Raw genomic sequence first — 13277 nt, forward strand, 5'->3', positions numbered from 1 at the left:
TTTTTGTTGACCCACTCAAAGAATTCTAATAGATTAGTGAGTCATGATTTTCCCTTTTCAAAAGCCATGTTGACTTTCCCCAACAAATCATGTTCATGAATGTTTTGAAGCCATTTTTAAAAATCAACATCACATTCGCTATTTGCCAGTATGCTGGGATAGAGGCCGATTTAAGCGATAGGTTACATACCACAGTTAGTAGTTCTTCAACATGAGTTCCTTCAGAACTCTTGGGTGAATACAATCTGGTCCTGGTGACTTTTACTGTTTAATTTATCAGTTTGTTCTAAAATCTCTGTGATGGATTGTCACTCCCAGGTGGCAGTCTGGGAGCCAGTCGAACCGCTGCGATCCCTAATCGTTCAGCTGATCTGGCCTCTCTCAGACTGCTCTGCCAGTAACACAGCCAGCCTCTCCAGGCCCTGTTATCACCCAACAAGACAGCAGGTGGTGCTGCACACCCAACTGAGCTACCTGAGTGCTTTACCTAAGCCACTCAAGGACAAACAGGAGACAACAGCCAATTTCCCAGCTCCCCAGCCTTGCATACTTGCTGGAGTATAAACCCAGAATTATACCATCTTCCATTGCACAGGCATTAATGCAAACTCATTAATATAAGTAGCATTCCCCTAGAAGTGGAAAAGATATGCAACAGCCTTTGTTTACAGAGCTGAGATTTTCCCAGACACTTCACACAAAACACACTTGTTATGATACAATATAAAACAAGTTTATTAACTACAGAAAGATAGATGTTGCATGATTATAGGTGACAGCGAACAGATCAAAGCATTTTAACTAGCAAATAAACAAAATTTCAAATTAAGCCTAATATTCTAGTTAGATAGGATTTGAAGTAGCAATTTCTCACCCTGACTGATGATACAAGCAGTCCACCAAGTTTACATATGCAGGCTCGAAATCCCTATACCTGGGACCATCACTTCCCTCCATCCAGTCTTTGTTCCTCAGATGTTTCCAGGAGTTCTGTTGCGTGGGGAGTGAGGTCAAGAGATGATGTCACTCACCACCTTATAAAGTTTTTCCATATGGCAAGAACCCTTTAAGGCTAAGCTAAGGTCCTGGCCCAGTTCGTGGAGAAATACAGGTACCAAAATGGAGTTCAGTGTCATTGTAGTCTGATCACATGCCCATGCATGCCCTGCTAAGTCACAGCAGCCATTACTCACTGAAATGTTCACTGGATGGCTAAGCTCTTCCATGGTCAATTATCTTTGTTGATGAGCCATTAGCACTGTCTAGCTTCTTCATTTTTGTACCTGAAAGGCTAGTTGTGGGTGTTACACAGATTAAGCTAATTTGAAATACAGATACGTAGTCAATATTCATAACTTCAGGTACAAAAATGATACATGCATACAAATAGGATAATCATATTTAGAAAACCATAACTTTTGAAATGACACCTCATAAGACATATCTTGTACCAGAGGTATCATAATTATGTCATAATCCTACCACTATGTTGAATGCTGAGATTCCCGCACAGTCTCTTGATCACAGCAGTTGGGGCTTTCAGAAAGAGAGGAAATAGTGCGAGACTCCCAGTAAAATCCCAGGAGCTGGCGCTGCTGGCCATATCTCAGGCGGAGCACCCACAAACAAAGGCACTGAGGGTTAGTTAATGGACATTTCTAGTCACACAGTCCAGGAGTGGCAGAGACGCTGTTTACCTGTGCCCTGGGCTACAGATTGCCCAGTTGTAAGGAACAGGATTAGGCCACAGACCACCGGAAATAAAAGGAACTGGCTTGCAGAGTCAGTGAGTACCTGAGGCACAGTTCAGAGGGTCTCCTCCTCATGTTCAGGAATGAGACATGCAAATGCCGGCTAAGCAAGGCCATTCACATTCTTAATAGAAAGGGGCATGACCCAAGCCCATCTCCAAATGCCTGCTGCCAGCTCTCTATTGGACCCAACAACCCCCTCCCCCAGATTTAGCTACCCCCAAACTTGTTGATGATGGAAATTTGGATCCAGGGTGTGAGGTCTATCTTCAGCACTTACAGAAACTCTCATTGCTCATGGAGCGGGTGGAGGGTGAGGATCGGATCGAAGGGCAGCCCAGCAGGGCTCTGTTCAGCACAGAACTCCCTCGTCAAAGGGGGCTGTGCTGATGACAAGTCTCATCACCAAGGGTTGTTGGGAAGAGTTCAGGTTCTCCACCCAGTGCCCCAAATCACTCTTATGAGGCACACAGAGCTGAAATCTCTCCAAGGCACTTAGCTCTGGCCCCAATTATTGTAGTGCCCGAGCGCCTCACAATCTGTAACATATTTATCAGTACAACACCCCGTGCGGTAGGGCAGTGCTACTAACACCACTGTGCAGAGTCAAACATTCATAGATCTGAAGGCCTGAAGGCACCATTGTGATCCTCTAGTCTGACCCCTGCATAGCACAGTCCAGAGACCTGCCTGAAAATAACTCTTAGAGCAGAGCTGTTAGAACAACATCCTGCCTTGACTTAACAATTGTCAGTGATGGAGAATCTACCACGGCCCTTGGCAAATTGTCCCAAAGGTTAATTACCCTCATAAAAAAAAAAAAAAAAAGTACACCTTAGTTCCAGTCTGAATTTGTCTAGCTTCAGCTTCCATCCATTGGATCCTCTTATAACTTTCTCTCATCCTCCTGCAGGTACTTAGAGCCTGTGATCAAGTCACCCCTTCACCTTCTCTTTGTTAAACTAATTAGATTGAGTTCCTTGAGTCTATCACTACAAGGCACATGTTCTAATCCTTTAACCACTTTCATGGCTCTTCTCTGAACCCTCTCCAAGTTATCAACTTCCTTCTTGAATTTTAGACACCAGAACTGGACACAGGATCCCAGCAGTCGACACACCAGTGACAAATACAGAGGTAAAATTATCTCTCTGGTCCAACTCGAGATTCCCTTGGTTGTAGATCCCAGATTGCAGTAGCTTTTTAGCTGTAGTGTTGCACTGGGAGCTCATGTTCAGCTGATAATCCACTATGACCCCCCAAGTCTTTTTCAGAGTCACTGCTTCCCAGCATTGGGTCCCCCATCTGATAAGGATGCCCAGCAACCCTTGTTCCTAGATGTACACCTTTATATTGAGCTGTATTAAAACACATATTGCTGAGGCAAAGAAGGACTAAATGAGTTGCACAAGGTCACAGAAGAAGACTGTGGAAGAGCCTGGAAATGAAGTCAGTTCCTATGAGTCACCTGCCAGCACTTTAACCCCTAAATCATCCTTCCTATCTGGGGCTAGTGGCTGGGGAGGGGGCAGCTGGGTGACTCAGCATGTTGAAATTACCAGAAACTCAGGGAATTAAATGCCTGTGACATCACTAAACAGGAGCACAAGAACAATTATTTTCCAGATGATAACAGTGAGTTATGGGTTTCTTCTGAATCTACTGAGTGAAAAATCCATTTGCCAGGGCACAGAGCAGGGTCATAGTGGACAAGCAACTCCACATGAGCTCCTGGTGGATGCAAAATGGGTGAATGTAACCCATAGGGACCTTGAATTTGAAGAGACCTCCTGTGTCAATGAGACCAGTCCCCAGCTATGGCAGGTGACCCCGGCATATCATCCGGTGCATAAACCTGTCAAGCACCATCTTAAACCCAGCTGGGTTGTTTTTCCCCCATTGCTTCTGTTGGGAGGCTGTTCCAGAACCTTCCTCCTCAGATGGTCAGAAACCTCCTTCTCCTTTCCAGACTGAGTTTAGACCTGGCCAGTTTCTCCCCATTTCTTCTTTTGCCAAAACTGTCCTTTAGCTTCAGAAGTTTGTCTCTCTCCCTGGTGTTCCCCCCACCCCCAATATTTATAGAGAAATCCGATCCCCACTCAGCATGTGTTGTGTTAGGCTAAACCAACCAAGCTCATTAAGTCTCCATGTAAGACAGGCTCTGCATTGCCCTGACCATCCAAGGAGACCTTCCCTGCACCTCGTCCAATTTAAATTAATCTTTCTGGAATAGGAGTGACCAGACTTTTACACAGTTTGCCAGAGGAGGTCTCACCAGTGCATTGTATAAGGATATTAACACTTCCCTATGTCACCTGACACATTCTAGGATCTCATCCTCAGGGCCAGCCTTTGGGGTGGGTGGTATGGGCAGCTGCCCAGGGTGGCCCGCCAAAGAGGGCACCTTGCCCTGGGTTTGTCTCAGTACTGGGTTAATAATGGTGCCAGTGGTGCCATGGCTCTGGGTCCACACTTAAAAGTGGCCTCAGCCTGATGGCCCAGCCCGGCCCTCCACTTGTGTGCTACAGCCAAGCAACCACGCTGCTGGTACCTCTCCACTCCCAGGCCCTACCCCGCACTCCTCTGTGCCAACTGGCCCAGGGCTTCTCCCTGCACCCTTCCGCCCATGCCCACTTGCTCCTCTCGGCCAGCCGGCCAGTTGAGGGCTCCTGCCAGTGACTGGGGTGGAGAGGAGCCCTCAGGTGCTGCGGCTCCGCTCTGCCCCTACTTCCTCCCCCCAGAAGCTCCTACCACTTGGCAGAGCGAGTGCAGTGCGGGAGGAGGCTCGGCAGGCCCAGGTCAGGGGTTTCTGGCTGCTGCACGCCGCGGACAGCTGGGCTCCTCGATTGCGCCTGTGTGCAACCCCTGCCTCCTCCCTGGGCTCTTGGTCCCCTGCCCGGCCTGGGGCAGTGCTGGTGGGAGGGTGCTGTGCCTGCAGCTCCCCTACCCTGTTTGCCTGCCCCAGCCCCGCCACTGTTCGAATGCAGAGGCCCGGGGCCATTGGGATCCTGGAGCATGCTGCGCAGGAGGCAGCACCAGCAGCCAGATGTTGGGTACCCTGACCAGTGGGTGCTCCTAGCTACAATTGACCCCCCTCAACCCGGGCCCTGCGGTGCAACTGGGGTCCCTTTGCCCCATCCCCCCACCAGGGCCCCTGCGGGAGACTTGAGCCCCCTGCCCTACTGAACTGCTCTGGACCACCTGTGCTCCAGGCCCAGTGGGGAGCCGCACATGCCAAGCTGCAGTCAGATGTGGAGCAGCCTGATTCAGTTCGGTTTGGAGGAGAATGGGGCAGATCAACAGCAGGGGGTGTCAAGGGAGTGGGGGGGGGGGGGGAGATTGGTCTGGCTGTGGATTCAGGGGTTCTGGTTTGGGAATAGAGGTTTGGGAGGAGCCCTGTTCTGGTAGGCAGGGGGCCATCAACGGGGGTCGGAGGGCTGTGAGAATGGCTTCACTTGGGGCTCCTGCGTTAATCATGTCTCTGACACGACTCAGTCACAAGCATCTGGCAGAGGGCGTAGGGGAAGGGTGGGTGTCCATGCCCGTTGAATAGCCCCTGTCCTCAGCTGCTGCAGCCCCCATGGATCACGCAGCACCCAGAGCGCTCAGGAAGGGCCAGCACTGCGACTGCACAACAGCCCTGCAACTTTTTTCATGGCCTGTGGATGTTTAACCAGAGACAGGACAGTGACAGGCCAGGTGTAATGGGAAACAACATCCACGTCCCTTCTCTTTATTGACTGTATCGAGAGGAATTCTGTGGTCGGAGTAGCCACTGATATGGCTCTTTATGGACCAACATCCCACCAGTCCCCTGGCTCTCCATGAATAAAATCACTGTGTAAATGCTGCTGCTTGCCTTGGACCCTGTCCCCAGTTCACTGTCCTTCCTCACCCCTTTTCAACCTCTCTCTACAGAGTGGAGAGCAATAGTTCATTTCATCTCGGATGTAAGTGTCCAGGATGGAATAGGTGGCCCATGTTTTTCATGTCCCGTGTCACCAGCGCTGGAATCAGGTGATGAATTGACCCTTCATTTGATGAACATCCTGATTATCCTCGCACGAAGGTGTTTGCTTTTCACGCTGTACACGATTGGGTTCATCAGGGGTGGGACCAGCAGGTAGACATAGCCCAGGAGAATCTGAAGGAAGCGAGAAGAGCTGTTCCCAAATCTGTGTATCACAGACAAGCCAATCTCTGATGTGTAGAAGAGCAGTACGGCGCATAGGTGGGAGATACAGGTGTTCAGGGCCCTGAGGCACTCCGCGTGGGATGCGACACTCAGCACAGTTTTGAGGATCATCACATAAGAGAGAAAGATGAGCAATGAGTCCAAGCCTACCGTTAAGAGTTTAATAGACAAGCCATAGATGCTGTTGACTGTGATGTCTGAACAAGCCATCTTCATGACCTCCTGGTGCAGGCAGTAGGAATGGGAGAGGACATTGGCTCGACAGTATCGGAACCGTTTCAGGAGAAAAGGAAGTGGAAAGTTAAGGGCCACCGATCTTAGCACAAAGAAAAGTCCCATCCTGGCTATTCTCAGTGGGGTTAAGATGGAAGCATATCTCAGTGGGTTAGAGATCGCGACGAAGCGGTCAAAGGCCATCAACAGGAGCACGGAGGATTCAATGTATGAAAGCGAGTGGATGAAGAACAGCTGGGCAAAACAGGCATCAAGGCTGACCTCCCTAGAGTTAAATAATAATATCCCCAATGTCGTCGGTATGGTAGATATCGATAAGCCAAGGTCTGTGACGGCCAACATTGAAAGGAAAATGTACATTGGCTCATGGAGGCTTTGATCTGTTTTTATAATGAACAGAATGACTGAATTTCCTACTATGGAAATGACATACGTCAAGCAGAAGGGGATAGAGATCCAGAGATGTATGTCTTCCTGCCCAGGTATCCCAGTGAGAAGGAACACTGCAGATGTGAATTTGGTGTTATTGACAGCTGACATAATGGACTGGGCAGGTTTGAGGAGTTCTGAACTTTCCTTCCTGAAAGGGAAAAAAACAGGAGGCTAAATGATATTTAACATGACAACTTTCTGCTTTCAGTGCAAGTCTAGAGACTCCCAGGAGCTAGGCATTTCCCTGCCCCTGTGCGAGGCTGTTGCCCATTACTGGAATGCTGTAGGGCCCCCCTCAGGTTTCAGGAGTCTGTCACCTGTGGCTGCAACACTGCCTGCCCCCTCCCAGCTCTGCTTCACCCCCGGCTTGGGGCTCGTATCTCCACTTGCCTGCCCCAAATGTTCCTCCTCTCTCCACTTCCCCACTTTTATGATAGAAGTGGGCATTTCTCCTGTTTTCTGTTGCCAACTGATCAAGTCTGCAAAAGCAAATGGGAGAAATGCCTCCTTTTGAAAAAAAAAATCGGTTCGGCCGGGACAGGGCTTAAAAAGGGACTGTCCTGGCCAAAATGGAATGTATGGTCAACCTACCACAGACGTCTGCTAGGGTGGCTACAACAGCCCTATAATAGAGGGAAACCCTGGAAAGAGCTTCTCTGGAGCAGCGCATCCATCAGAGGAACAATTTAAGAAAGTAAGAATGGCTATACTGGGTCAGACCAATGGTCCATCTAGCCCAATGCCCTGTCTTCTGACCGTGGCCACTTCAGATACTTCAGAGGGAAAGAAAAGAAGGGGGCAATTATCGGGTGATCCATCCTCCCTTGTCTACTTCCATCTTCTGACAGTCAGAGGTTTACAGACATCCAGAGAATGGGGTTGCATCCCTGACCATCTTGGCTTATAGGTACCGATGAGCCTCTCCTCCATGAACTTAATTATTTCTTTTTTGGACCCAATTTTACTTTTGGCCTTCACAACATCCACTGGCAATGAATTCCACAGGCTGACTGTGTATTGTGTGAAGAAATACTTCCTTTGGTTTGTTTTAAACCTGATGCATATAAACTTCACGGGTGACCCCTGGTTGTTGTGTTATGTGAAGGGGTAAATAACACTTCTTGATTCCCTTTCTCGACACCACTCATGATTTTAGGGACTTATCATATCCCCATTTACTCATCTCTTTTCCAAGATGAAAAGTCCCAGTATTTTTAATCTCTCATCATATGGAAGCTGTTCCATACCCCTAAATGTTTTTGTCACCCTTCCCTGTATTTTTCCAACTCTAACATATCTTTCTTGAGATGGGGTGACCATAACTGCACAAACTATTCAAGGTGTGGGTGTACCATGGATTTATATGGAGACATATATTTCTGTCTCATTATCTATCCATTTCCAAATGGTTTCCAAATGGGTGGCGGGTGGAGCCCCTTTTTGGGGAGGCTACCCCTCTGGCCCCACTCTTTCTGCCTGAACCCCCCTACCAGCCAGAGTGGTGACCCCCAGCCCATCCTGGAGAAGCCCAGAGTCTCTACAGCCCCCGTGGCTGGAGCCCTGAGCCCCACCCATTCTTCTGTGGTTGGAATCCCCCCAGCCATGCCACGCCGCGCCTTCTCTCCTGAGACCCTAAGCCACCCGGGGGAAAAGCCTGTCTCTTCCCAAAGAACCTGAGCTTTTTATATTGGCCATGCAGGTTCCAGGGCAGGTGAAGAGGTAGTTGTGACATTGTCCCCCATACTCATCATAGTGGTATCATTATGATATGACTATGACATAGTTATAATAGATCTTGTACAAAAAAAATCTTGTGAGGTGTCTATGGAAAAGTTATGATTTCCAGAATATGATTATCCTATTTTGTGCATGTATGATTTTTATATCTGAAGTTACGAATATTAACTATGTATCTGTATTTCAAATGTAGAGGGTCTCCTCCTCATGTTCAGGCATGAGACATGCACACACCGGCTAAGCAAGGCCATGCACATTCTTAAAAGAAAGGGGTGTGACTCAAGCCCAGCTCCAAAAGCCTGCTGCTAGCTCCCTATTGGACCCAAACAACCCCCTCCCCCTGATTCTCATACCCCCAAACTTGGTGACATTGTTAATTTGGATGCAGGGTGTGAGATCTATCTCCAGTGTTAGAGTGACTCTCAGTGTTCATGGAGCTGGTGGGGGTCAGGATCAGACCATGAGGCAGCCCAGCAGGGCTCTGTTCGGCCAGGCAATGGACTCCAGATCCTTCACTCTCTGAAAGCACGTCCTGATTCCCCCTTGTACTGCCGAGCTGCAGGAGGGGCACAGAGCTCCCATGTCAAAGGGGGCTGTGCTAATGACAGGTCTCATCGCCAAGGGGTGTTGGGAAGAGTTCAGGTTCTCCACCCAGTGCCCCAAATTGTCCTTATAAGGCAAACAGAGCTGAAATCTCCCTAAGGCACTTAGCTATGGCTCCAATTATTGTAGCATCCGAGCGCCTCGCAATCTGCAACATATTTATCAGTACAACACCCCATGCAGTAGGTCAGTGCTATTAACACCACTTAGCAAAGGAGAAGGGCAGGAATAACAGCATGATGGATAGAGATGTTTTGATCAAACCAACATGTACAACGTAACGGGAGGCCCTTGGATACATCAATGGGTGGCACCCTAAAAGGTTAGAGGGTGGTACGTCAGGGGCATTATGTAACTTGTTTGTATCTGTGTATAAAGATGTATCTCTGATGCCATGTCTTTGTCTGGCCGAGGGGAGAATGGAAAGTCCCACCATTCACTGAGCCGGTCCACTGTCATAGGCATATATGTCTTAGTGTTCCTGTAACCGTGGAGCCGGGGCATTAGCACCGTGCTTCGTTGGCAATAAACGTGACCAAGTGCCTTTGCTGAAAACTGAGTCTGTGGCTTTATTGGGTGGTTCGCTCGAGGTCCGCTGTGCCATATGTTTGCGCAGAGCTGTGACAGCACACGGGGAGAACACACATTCGTAGCGGAACAACACTGGCGATCCCCGACCGCGGATCTGACAAGTAAGCTAGCTGTCCTCTGTAGGAATCGTGAGCGAACATGGCAGAAAACTATGTGTTAGGGAATCCCCTTCACCCCTCCCTACACTTCCCCAGAGAGTTTAATAAAGTATGGACGTGCCGAGTGGCTAGCAAAAGATGTCTGTAGGAATTTAAAGAAATATAGTAGGGAAGAAACATGTAATTCAATTTGTAAGGCTAGGGCGGAGACTGTAGTCTTGAAATATAGAATATTGCAAACTATAAACACGGCTGTTAAATGGTTAAGACAACACGTCACAAAATTGGCGGGGCAAGTAACACAAACAAAAATAAGAGTTAAAAGAAGCAGGAGAATCCACTGAGCCCTGGAGAGCTCCCGCTCCCCTTGCAGGGCGGCAAGCAGTACAGAGAGATCAAGCACAGAAACAAAATAAAACATTGGGAAGAGCTGTAAGGAGCCTACAAAAAAAACCCAGAAATTAATCTGGCGGTACTCAGCGCCTAACACAGCACCAATAAATGCACAGACTCGGTTTTCAGCAAGGGAATGTGTTCAGGTTTATTGCCACATCTGATACAGACACCAAGATACTGGAGTCACGGGACTTCCCAGAAGCCAGCTGTCACAGGAGGCTGTGGTAAGAAATGTCAGTGGCTTTGCTCTGTGGAACCCTGACATAGCCCTGATCCTAGGGTCTGAGCACCTTGAATGTATTTATCCTCCTGCCACCGCTGTGAGGCAGGGCAGGGCAGGGCTACTATCCACCTGTGCAGAGGCTCAGACACAACCATTAGCTTGCCCATGGTCACACGGCACAGGAATCAAACCTAACTCTGTTGAGTCACAGAGCCGTGCCAAGGCCACAGGACCAGACTTCCAGCCATCTGAGCATTGACAGGTCCAGCTGGCATCTCTTGTGCACTGCAGAAAGCAGGAACTCTTTACAGTACTCCTGGGGTACGTCCTTGGGTGAGGGACACAAGCCGGGGGCTGATCTCAGGCCACCCAGCCACCTGCCCAGGGCAGGAGGAGGGTCTTGGGCTCCGCACAGTGGCTCTGGCTCCATGGGGAGCTCTTACCATGCTCCAGCTATGGCTTCGGGCCTGGAGAGGGGGTGGAGCCTCAGATAAAGAAGAGGAGCAGTGGGTGGGGCTTAGGGGAAGGGATAGGGCAGAGGGAGTGGCCTGGGGGGAAGAAGAGGAGCAGGGGCTGGGTCAATTTGGAGACGTTGCTCTTGTATATGTTCTGCTTTTGCGAGAGGAGCTAGCCGTGCCTGTGAAGGGGAGCGGATTCCCTTTTCCACCCCCTTTGCATTGCTAGGGCAGCACAAACAGAGGGAGGAGGAGGGAATCTGGGCCTGAGTCTCTTGCCAGGACACCTGTGGGTCAGACCCTCACTCACACACGCAGCTCTGTTCTACCTCGGTGGGGAGAGGGCTGAGCAGGTCTGCGGTCTACAGAGCATCACCGTGGGGGCAAGGATGTACTGCCTGCATGGCTTCCCCTGGGGCTCCTACGTTAATGATGTCTCTGACATGGCTCAGTCACAAGCACCTGGCTGAGGGTGTAGGGGAAGGGTGGGTGACCGTGCCCCTTGAACAGCCCCTGTCCAAAGTTGCTGCAGCCCCCATGGATCACACAGCACCCAGAGCGCTCAGGAAGAAGCAGGACTGCAACTGCAGAACAGCTCTGCAGCTTTCCTCATGGCCTGTGGATGTTTAACCAGAGACAGGACAGTGACAGGCCAGGTGTAATGGGAAACAACATCCATATCCCTTCTCTTTATTGACTGTATAGCCAGGAATTCTGAGGTCGGAGCAGCTACCGATACGGATCTTTATGGCCCAACATTCCACCGGTCCCCTGGCTCTCCACGAACACAGTCACTTTGTAAATGCTGCTGCCTGCCTTGGTCTCCTTCCCCCAGTGAGCGCTGTCCACCCTCACCAGCAGGTGGCGGCAGTCCCTATCCCATTGCTTCAAGCCTTAGACCCCGTCTCAACTTCTCTCTATAGAGAGGAGATGAGTAGCTCATCTCGTCTCAGATGTAAGGGTTCAGGATGGAATAAGTGTCTGTGTCTCGTGTTTTTGGTCTCCCATGTCACCAGCGCTGGAACTGGGTGATGAACTGACCCTTCACTTGATGAACACCCTGATTATCCTCGCACGAAGGTGTTTGCTTTTCACGCTGTACACGACTGGGTTCATCAGGGGCGGGACGAGAAGGTAGACATAGCTCAGGAGAATCTGAAGCAAGTGAGAAGAGCTATTCCCAAATCTGTGTATCACAGTCAAGCTTATCTCTGGAGTGTAGAAGAGCAGGACAACACAGAGGTGGGAGACGCAGGTGTTCAGGGCCCTGAGGCACTCCGCGGGGGACGCAACGCTCAGCACAGTTTTGAGGATCATCACATAAGAGAGGAAGATGAGCAGCGAGTCCAACCCCATAATTAAGAGTGAACCAGACAAGCCATAGATGCTGTTGACTGTGATGTCTGAACAAGCCAGCTTCATGATGTCCTGGTGCAGGCAGTAGGAATGGGACAGGACATTGGCTCGACAATATCGGAACCGTTTCAGGAGAAGGGGGAGTGGGATTATTACGGTTACTCCTCTTAGCACACACACAAGTCCCATCTTGGCTATTCTCGGCAGGGTTAAGATGGAAGCATATCTCAGTGGGTTACAGATCGCTACGTAGCGGTCAAAGGCCATCAACAAGAGCACGGAGGATTCAATGCATTGAAACGAGTGGATAAAGAACAACTGGGCAAAACAGGCATCGAAGCTGATCTCCCTAGCATTAAACAAGAATATGCCCAGTATTGTCGGTATGGTGGCTATCGATAAGCCAAGGTCTGTGAGGGCCAACATGGAAAGGAAAATGTACATGGGCTCATGGAGGCTTGGATCTGTTTTTATAATAAACAGAATGACTGAATTTCCTACTATCAAAATAACATACATTAGGCAGAAGGGGATAGAGATCCAGAGATGCACGTCTTCGTACCCAGGTATCCCGGTGAGAAGGAACACTGCAGAGTTGAATTTGGTGTCATTGACAGCTGACATAATGTATGGGGCAGGTCCAAGAAGTTTTGAACTTTTCTTCCTGAAAGGAGAAATAACAGGAGACTGGATGACATTTAGTGAGACATCTTTCTGTTCTCACTGCAAGTCTAGAGACTCCCAGGAGCTCAAGGAAGATGAGTAAAAACATAGTCTTGGATTTACACCCCCAATAGGAAGATAGGCACTGCCAGACTGTATCATAACTGTAGTCCATATAGCCCAGTATCCAGTGGCCAGGTCCAGATTCTTCAGAGAACACATGGGAAGAGCATGGTGAAAGCGGTCATTGTATTTATCTGTCCTGGATTGAAGCTATTTATAAATGTGTCTGCCTCTTTCCAGCACATGGGATAAATTCTTAGGGTCAGGTTCTGAATTCAATATCATTGACTTCAATGGTATTACTCCAGATTTACATGTGTAAATTCGGTCAGAAACGGGCTCTATTAACTTTCCCTTACAAAATCCTCCTGGTGATACACTTTGACTCCCAAGAATCCCCCCCAAGAGGAGCTGAAGTGCTTTGCCTGGGCAATCTGACTGCATCCAGAGAGTTCGATCATCCTATAGGCGTCTCTTCAT

At 49.2% G+C, this 13277-nt stretch overlaps 1 protein-coding gene and 1 pseudogene across 1 annotated transcript; both read right to left on the reverse strand.

Moving 5' to 3' along the window:
• Positions 1–5784: 5784 nt before the first annotated feature.
• Positions 5785–6750, reverse strand: LOC112115627 (olfactory receptor 51G2-like). The gene has a single exon (XM_024212759.2). It carries the CDS (start codon positions 6718–6720, stop codon positions 5785–5787), a length of 936 nt encoding a protein of 311 aa, XP_024068527.2. The 5' UTR covers positions 6721–6750.
• A 5009-nt stretch (positions 6751–11759) lies between these two features.
• Positions 11760–13277, reverse strand: LOC112115626 (annotated as a pseudogene).

The sequence above is a fragment of the Terrapene carolina genome, unplaced genomic scaffold (assembly GCF_002925995.2).
Source record: "Terrapene carolina triunguis isolate 2854851 unplaced genomic scaffold, T_m_triunguis-2.0 Scaffold511, whole genome shotgun sequence".
Taxonomy (NCBI): Eukaryota; Metazoa; Chordata; order Testudines; family Emydidae; genus Terrapene; species Terrapene triunguis.

Excerpts from the sequence above, each read along its gene's own strand:
- LOC112115627 (XM_024212759.2), bottom strand. The coding sequence starts at position 6,720 with ATGTCAGCTGTCAATAACACCAAATTCACATCTGCAGTGTTCCTTCTC.